This window comes from Schistocerca americana, chromosome 4 (assembly GCF_021461395.2).
Source record: "Schistocerca americana isolate TAMUIC-IGC-003095 chromosome 4, iqSchAmer2.1, whole genome shotgun sequence".
Classification (NCBI taxonomy): Eukaryota; Metazoa; Arthropoda; class Insecta; order Orthoptera; family Acrididae; genus Schistocerca; species Schistocerca americana.
This window is the reverse complement of record NC_060122.1, coordinates 436,423,233-436,431,924: the sequence shown is the minus strand read 5'-3', so window position 1 is coordinate 436,431,924 and position 8,692 is coordinate 436,423,233. Positions and strand designations below refer to the sequence as shown.

General features: G+C 41.5%; 1 protein-coding gene across 1 annotated transcript in view; it reads left to right on the top strand.

Annotated features, from left to right (window-relative positions):
• Positions 1-3,586: 3,586 nt before the first annotated feature.
• LOC124613530 (pyruvate kinase-like) overlaps positions 3,587-8,692 on the top strand; it is a 53,271-nt gene continuing 48,165 nt past the window's right edge. The window contains exon 1 of the mRNA XM_047142240.1: positions 3,587-4,150. Within this exon, the coding sequence (XP_046998196.1) occupies positions 3,587-4,150 (564 nt within the window). The remainder of the gene's footprint in view (positions 4,151-8,692) is intronic.

Genomic DNA, 8,692 nt, shown 5'->3' with positions numbered 1-8,692 from the left:
CCCAAATATTCTTAATAAGTCTATCATTTTATTTTTATTATATTAAAATTGTGATCAATATTCAACATGTATTGAATAATTTTTAATTATTTATCCTTTCAAAATAACAATGTGTATGATGATGTATACACTGTACCAACCTGACTTGACCTACATCGTTTGTGCAAAATATATACCTAAACACGATTTACAGGACCAATAAAGAAATACAAATACAAATAGTGACATCAGGGGAAAGTATCACCGCTATGAACCTAATGTTTTGGACTAGTTGAGATTTGGACATCGGCTTCAAGTTTCTTTTTTTACCTCCGTGCTAATACCCATAGACCATATATAACAAGACCGGGCATGCTCCCATCTCTGGCGAGTTAAGGTTTGAAACCAACATAAGACTCGGGGTAGAAAGCTGAGTTCGTGTCTGTACGCGCTTTGTGAAGTGGAGCTGACAGTTACAGTTTCTCCTATTTATAGCTGAAATCAAGCATTGGTTTTGACAATTCGGCGACCTGTAGTACAACTTTTACACACGTAGTAGTGCAATTAACGTACTTTCTCCGAAATTCCTGATAATAAAGCAACGGTTATCGTTTTTACAAGTGGTCTGTTTTAAACGTATTGACAGTTCTTTTTAACAAGCGACAGAATAATTGTTGTTTAGCGAATACTCTTTTTTTATACCGTGAATTCTTGTAGTTCATCACTTCCACAGGAGTGGAAGACAAAATATTAATTATGCACGCAGCATTAGGTTTCTAACGATTCCACAAGAATTTGTGTGAAATGTTACAGGCTTTTGTAAGAAAGGAAATTCGTTTATGGGCATAATGTCAGGTATTTACATAAAATAATGACACATTTTTTCTGACTTTTTCTCAATTCATTACAGTTTCCGAAATGTTACCAAGATAGGAAATGTAATACATTACAAAACGTTGATTATACTTGTGTAGTGAGCTAGATGTTAACAATTTTCGTCTTAAAATCAAGTTTTGCATCCAAGGACCAACATCCATCCTAACTTTCAATTCATGGAAACAACTCTGCAAATATTTTGAAATAGTTTCCTTTCACAATTGAGATTTTCATCAGTTCGTGGAGAGTGTAGGGTCAAAACAAGATTTCTCTGGGCATATATTCACTGAAGAACTGTAAACAGAACAGTCAGTATGTTTCACCTGGCCACACTAAAAACGATAGCCTTCGCATTAATGTTAGGAATTTCGGAGAAATCAGATTAACTGCACTACTACGTGTGTAATAGCAGTAAGGCAAATTATTTTCTTGTTAAAACTAATGCTTCATTTCATTTAAAATGAGAAAAACTGGGTAATTTCCAAGAATGATTGCCTGTGGAAGTAGCTGGGTCCAAACGAAACATATCGAACGTGCGATGGTAAATCGATCATGCGACCCCGGTGACGGGCGTTGTCATCAATTATTTGTGATCGTCATCTTTATCTGTTTTCCGTCGTTCCCGTACTTGCTCTAAATTACATACCTCCGCGAATTATTTGTGAGTTGCTAGGGAAACCCAGACGATTTATGTCGTTACTGAGTGGAATGTCTGGTGTTATTGACGTTTCTTCGGTGGATTCTCTCACATGGAAGAATCTAATTCCATGTTTATGCAGCGTAGAAAATTGTTCGACTTTTTGTAGCAAATATGGAGTACTACCAGACAAGGAAAGAAGGGACTGTGGTGGTGCGAAGTGTGTAAAACTCCGTAAGAACAGTTTCGATGCTGAAATACCGTTACAATTTCATTGCGGACAGTGCGGAAAACGAACGAGTATCAGGAAGAATACATGGTTCGACTCTTCCAAATTATCCATCCAGATCACCGTAATGGGCTTTCACATGACGACAACACCGACGTCGAGTAAGGTAAGTCGTCTCCTTTACAAATACAGGTATTTTTGTAGTCGTTGCTGTAATGACCAATGTAAACATACTCACAACGCCCGCCAGAGTCGCACGATCGATTTACCATCGCACGTTCGATATCTTTCGTTTGGACCCAGCGACTTCGATAGGCAATCATTCTTGGAAATTACCAAAAACTGTGTCAGCTCCACACCATAGAGTAAATATCTCTGGAGTGAGCATTCACATGCGCAGAACAATTTTGTGTTGTCAACATACATTGCCGGCCTGGTCACGTGATCTCGGGACATCGTGTGTTTGTCCGTATAGCGCCCTGTATATTTAGAATGTCACTACACCCCTAGTACAGACGGATTCTTTTCTTACGTGTCGTGGATTATTTATATATGTTGCGCAGACATTTTAACAGTATCCATTTGATACCGGGAATAAACCAGCTACATAACTTTTAAGGGCAAGTGATATTACATTCTGCTTCTTTGCGATAGGTGTCATAGTTCAGATGCCCTCAATCTTTGGTAGTTTTCGCTATGATACGGCACTTTATAGTATTACAGAGCCTGACGTACATTTTTGCAGTGATAGTCGTTTTTGCGATCTAAAGCACAATTTTTCGTACTGGTGGCACTTTGAGGTATTTATTTAACGCCTTTTAAGTACTTGCCCCCAGTTTATTAAATAAATAGTAGACTGAGTAATCTATATACATAATCGACAAGTCACTGATAAATGCATGGAGGATAGTATTTACTGAAACAACTAACCTTTCCCTTTCCTGTTCCACTAGCAAATTTACGAGAGGAAGCGATAGTTTGTGAGCTTTTGTACGAGCCGTAATATCTGTTTTATAGTCATAAAATCGTAGAAAAATAGGTCTACAGAATCAAGCCTTAATTATAAGACGTCTCGAAATTTTTAAACATATACAGTGTCACTTACTAATATGAATACTATAATTAGAGCTACATGGTATGTACCCATGAAAAGTTACTATCCCTCCTTTCACATATTTTTCTTTGCATCCGTAGCAACAACAGTAATTCCCCTCGCTATTACACTATCAACAAACGGCGAAACACAACAAAAACTCTTGATATTATAAACTTCAAACGCTGCAGAAAGCACACACGCACAGCGAAGTCCCGAAAACACGTGAAAATCCTGGTTTAATGTTGACAACATGCGCAGAACGCAATGCTCACTCCAGAGATCTTTACTCTATGCTCCACCCCAAAGAGTGCGTAATAACAGAAACTCGACGTCCTGTCGCGGGTCTCGTGACTTAAATGTTGTTTTCATTGTAATGACGTCACGCGCAGTCTATGCTATCTGTGGTCTACGGTGATATCGATTGACAGAATAATTATATTCGCCTCGTCCAATACAATCATAAATATTCTTTGTGCCACAGTTGACAGTTTTCGACGAAGAATGTGAATTCTAAGTTAGGTTTCTAAGAAAACAGTTCGTTTCTTCGATTCTTTCTTTCATATTTTGTAAAATTGTTCACAAGTGGGGACAGTTTATAGCATAATCGCACGCTCGGATATATAAGATCTGAGAAGTACGGAACTTGCAAACAACGTCTCGTGTTTATTTAGGCAATAGAAACATCCCAGTGGATCTGAGCAAATGACTTGCCACTATCCGAAATTGAGGTTCTCCGAATATAAAAGTGAGTGAGTGGTGGAGAGTGGCGATGGGGGACGAGCCGCTGCAGCCGCCGTGGTTATCGTCGGGCGACGAGGGCGCACCCGGCTGGAAGGACGCGGCGACGCAGCTGGAGCACAACGCGAGCTTGCGGCTGGGCTGCCTGGAGCGCGCGCGGCGCCTCACGGCCACGGTGTGCACCGTGTCGCCGGAGTGCGTCAACGAGGAGGAGATGGACCGGCTGGTGGAGGCGGGGCTGACGACGTGCCGGCTGGACCCGAGCCGCGGCAGCCTGGAGCAGCTGGCCGCCGTGCTGCAGGCGCTGCGCGAGGCGGCGGCGCGCCGCGGAGCGCGCCTCGGCCTGCACTGGCCCATCTCGGCCGCGCTCGCCACGAGCGGACCCGCCATCCGCACGGGCAAACTGTCCGGCGGCTTCTCCGCCGCCATACACCTCGACCCGGGAGACTTCGTCACGCTCACCACGGACAGCCAGTACTCCGAATCCTGCTCTGCCGACAACCTTTACATCGACTACGAGAAGATTACCAGTGTCGTCAACGTCGGAGACACGGTGTTGCTCGACGAAGGGCGCATTTCGATGATTGTGAAAGAGGTAGGTATCGTACACAGTCTAGCGAAACAATCGTGACCGAGCCCCTACCACGCCGTAGTGGAGAAGCGAGGCAACTGTACCCCAATTGAAGCAGCTGATCGCCGCCATTTGCAGGGATGAATCCGAGTACAGTGTGTAAACTTTTAGATGGCAGACCTCTCCCTAGTCCTGAATCGGTAAAAGTCGGTAAACGTCGGGAGGCTTCGGTAGGCACGCAGTTGCGACTGCTACCAACATTACGTAGCCGACTGTGTTGTACAAGGTAGCCATTGTCGTCTGCTTCGTTATTGTTTTGCGCTGTACCGTTCTGCGTGTTTTTATCGTGCAGTTGTGCTAAACATTATCAAAATGAGTGAAGAGGCAGTTGCTGGCCCATCTCGGGAGTCGCCAACAACCCCTACCGGTAGGCCTACGGTAAGAAGGAAACCAATATTACGTAGCGATGCTCGCAAAATTAAATTGCGTGTGATTGAATGCTGCGAAAGGGAAAGGGAGCAGAAAAAATTTCTTCCATTACTCTTTTCGGGTGTTCGGAGAACAACTCACCAAAGTTTCATTTCAATCGGATGAATGGTCTGTGAGTGCATAGTAGACAAACATACATACATTCATTTATATATATATAGATTTTAATATACATGACGATTTCAGTTTCGTTTATGAACAACATTTAAAGCGAGATTTACTTCCAAGCCTTTCGTCTGCTTTGTAGTGCCAGCACTGCAACTGGTAGGCGTGCCTCGTGTCCCCCAACGGCTCCTCTCCCCTCGCCGGCCAATGCTTGCTCCCCCCTCTCCCCGCACTCCCAACACAACTCTGCCGTCTTACAGTTAACACACTGTACTGGGGTTGTGATTTGAAGTATATGAGGCGCAACGAGAGCAAATTGCAACACAAATTAAGCACATGTTTGTTTAAAAAAATACTGAGTATTCGAGTGTATTTTAAAAGTATACTTAAATGAATGAAGTTTCCTAATTTCCGAAATACGCCTGCATAGAGACGCGAAATTTAAGAATGTAAGGCTCTTTCCTGACAAGGTGGAGCGAGTTTACATCGAGCTATTTGCATTAGACAATTACATGAAACTTTTAAAGTAGCAGACAGTACGATTATTATTTAATTCACATAATTTTCCTGTCAGTTCCTGTTTGCTTTTTGCCGACTACTGTGTACATTTTGCACGCTTACTTTTGTTTAGCACGGTTTTGTCTACACTCGAATATTGGTATGATTAATTGTAATAACCCATATCACTTTAAATACCGTAGGAATTTCATTCGCACATTAGTTTTTAACACTGATAGCACCCCTGAAAGTGGTTGAGTTTGCAACATTTGATCAAATATTTGACCTGACAACACATGTTAAGTATCTAAACGCAATTATTCGACCTACCTCTGATTCATACTTAATATATATTTGATTAAAAATCTAAATACCTATCATGTGCCTAGTTCTTCATTCAGTTCAACTTGGTACATTAACCCTCTTAGTATTTTTAGTAATTTATGTGCAAATACAATATAAGTACTTGACATGCAACAAAGTACCTTTGTCTGTAATCTAACACTGCAACTTTTTCCCTATGTAACTTGCAATGTTTGTAGCAGAAAGTTTATTAGATACAGTATAAGGTATAAATATAGACATCAGGTTAGGCTATAGAACAATCTGCTGTCATCTACATTTAGCATTTGCATTAATTGGCTTTGCAAACACTATACCTTTTCAAATGAGTTGGAAATCCAAATACTGTCGATATAGCATCATCCTTCAGTTGACTTCTATTTACATAATTTTCCATACATACTTTTCAAAATGAAGAGAGCACAGCAAATGATTTGCTGTCGGTTGGAACTTCTCTCTCCGAGTACCAACAATCCATTTGCGATTTAGAAAATCATTTGTAAGGGGAATCCTAAACAAAAACAAACGATCATGATGTATTGTTTCTCCATGAAAATACTATATACAAGTAATAGAAAGTATCAAACAACCAGAAATGACTGACCTATGAAATGTAACATTGTTTCCGTCTTCATCTTTGCTTCCATTATTCTTGTTACAATTAAAAGCAGCACACGAACGAACCATGTTTACGCACTGTTTCCCTGCAAATGGCGACTTCTGTCACGTTCAATGTGAGGACGCGAAACTAGCGCCAATGCGCGGTCTAGTATTCATTTAGTAAGCCTATGGTCGTGACACTCCGTTTCGTTTTTGTTACCACGGCGATAGCAGCGTGCCAAGTGGCCGGCAATCGAAACTTCTGAAAACGATATCGGATGAGTGCGAATGCTATCTTCTATAATGATTTTGTAACATAGTGTAAAAGCGGTGGCTCGTTTTTATTTTACAGGTTACTATTCCTTGCTGTGGGGCTGTGATTTTTGATATTTTTTTCTAAACCAGATGGCAGTTATAAGACTCGAGGTACATGAAAGGGAAGCAGTGGTTGGGAAGCGAGTGAGACAGGGTTGTAGCCTATCCCCGATGTTATTCAATCTGTATATTGAGCAAGCAGTAAAGGAAACAAAAGAAAAGTTCGGAGTAGGTATTACAATCCATGGAGAAGAAATAAAAACTTTGAGTTTCGCCGACGACATTGTAATTCTGTCAGAGACAGCAAAGGACTTGGAAGAGTAGTTGAACGGAATGGACAGTGTCTTGAAAGGAGGGTATAAGATGAGCATCAACAAAAGCAAAACGAGGATAAAGGAATGTAGTCGAATTAAGTCGGGTGATGCTGAGGGAATTAGATTGATATGTAGACTGGCAATGGCAAGGAAAGCGTTTCTGAAGAAGAGAAATTTGTTAATATCGAGTATTGATTTAACTGTCAGGAAGTCGTTTCTGAAAGTATTTGTATGGAGTGTAGCCATGTATGGAAGTGAAACATGGACGATAAATAGTTTAGACAAGAAGAGAATAGAAGCTTTCGAAATGTGGTGCTACAGAAGAATGCTGAAGATTAGATGGGTAGATCACATATGTAATGAGCAGGTATTGAATAGAATTGGGGAGACGGTGAGTTTGTGGCAAAAGTTGACTACAAGAAGGGATCGGTTGGTAGGACATGTTCTGAGGCATCAAGGGATTACCAATTTAGTATTGGAGGGCAGCGTGGAGGGTAAAAATCGTAGAGGGTGACCAAGAGATGAATACACTAATCAGATTCAGAAGGATATAGGTTGCAGTAGGTACTGGGAGATGAAGAAGCTTGCACAGGATAGAGTAGCATGGAGAGCTGCGTCAAACCAGTCTCAGGACTGAAGACTACAACTGAAACGTCCCCTTTGAACAATTATACATGACTGTGCTTAAACTGACACACAATATTTTGTTAGCGCAACGCAGTCTGACTTTCAAAATTCCCTACAAAAGAATGGCCCTGACTAACATTAAACTATACCTTTCACAAATCACTTACCTCACAAAAATCTTCGCTGCTCAAGCTACTGCAATACAGCGAGCGCCACTACTGCCAGCTAAATAAAAGATTCAAACTATGGAAGGCACTAACTACTGATAGGGATAGTTAGCAAATGAAAGATATTAATAGAGAACAAACAATGTATTTACCTTGATATCATCATATATAAATATAGCAGTTCATGACAAATTTCAAAACTCCGCCATCTCTCTCCCCACATCCACCACTGCTGGCGGCTCACCTCCAACTGCGCAACGCTACGCGCTGTTCACATCCAGCTGCCGCTGCCCAACACTACAACGGCAGACAACAATGCAAACTAGCCACAGACTGCACACAGCACAGCCAGTGATTTTCATATTGAGCGCTACGTAACGTTGCCAATAAGAAAACATAAACAGCCTACTTACATAGAGAAAACATAAACAGCCTACTTACACAATAACAACAACAACAACAAACCAGCAAGGCAAAACCGAGGCCACTACTTCCACCACATCAAGTGGATTTAGTGCTCACGTACTCACACTGAGCCGTGAACACTTCCCAGTTTATCAATGGGGAATAGTTGAACATGATTACTACTGTTATCGGTGCCATGCGTGCAATGGTCGTGCCAGGCGCGCGATATTGAATCTTTATACTATCGTTTGTGGCGCGAGACGTGCACGACCTTATAGCAACCGTTATAGTTCCGCATTATTCTGTTACACCAGGGGTGAGGAAAGAGAGAGAATGTAAGATTTACGGACTCATTTATTAAACAATTGAGAATCTAACAATAATACAACCAAATGGGGGTGGGGGGAAGAAAGATTCGAGTTCAACAGCTTGCCCTAACGTACGTTCATAACACGCCACGATAGAAGGAGGAAGGGAATTTTAGTGATGATCGCCAAATTATCAAATAGAATCCCATTTAGTAAAGGAAGGGGTTGCAGGCGTGCAACGACCACCACCAGGAATTAGCCAAAGTGTAAGAAGATGCTGCTGTTAAAAAAAAAAATGGCTCTGAGCACTATGGGACTCAACTGCTGAGGTCATTAGTCCCCTAGAACTTAGAACTAGTTAAACCTAACTAACCTAAGGACATCTCACACATCCAT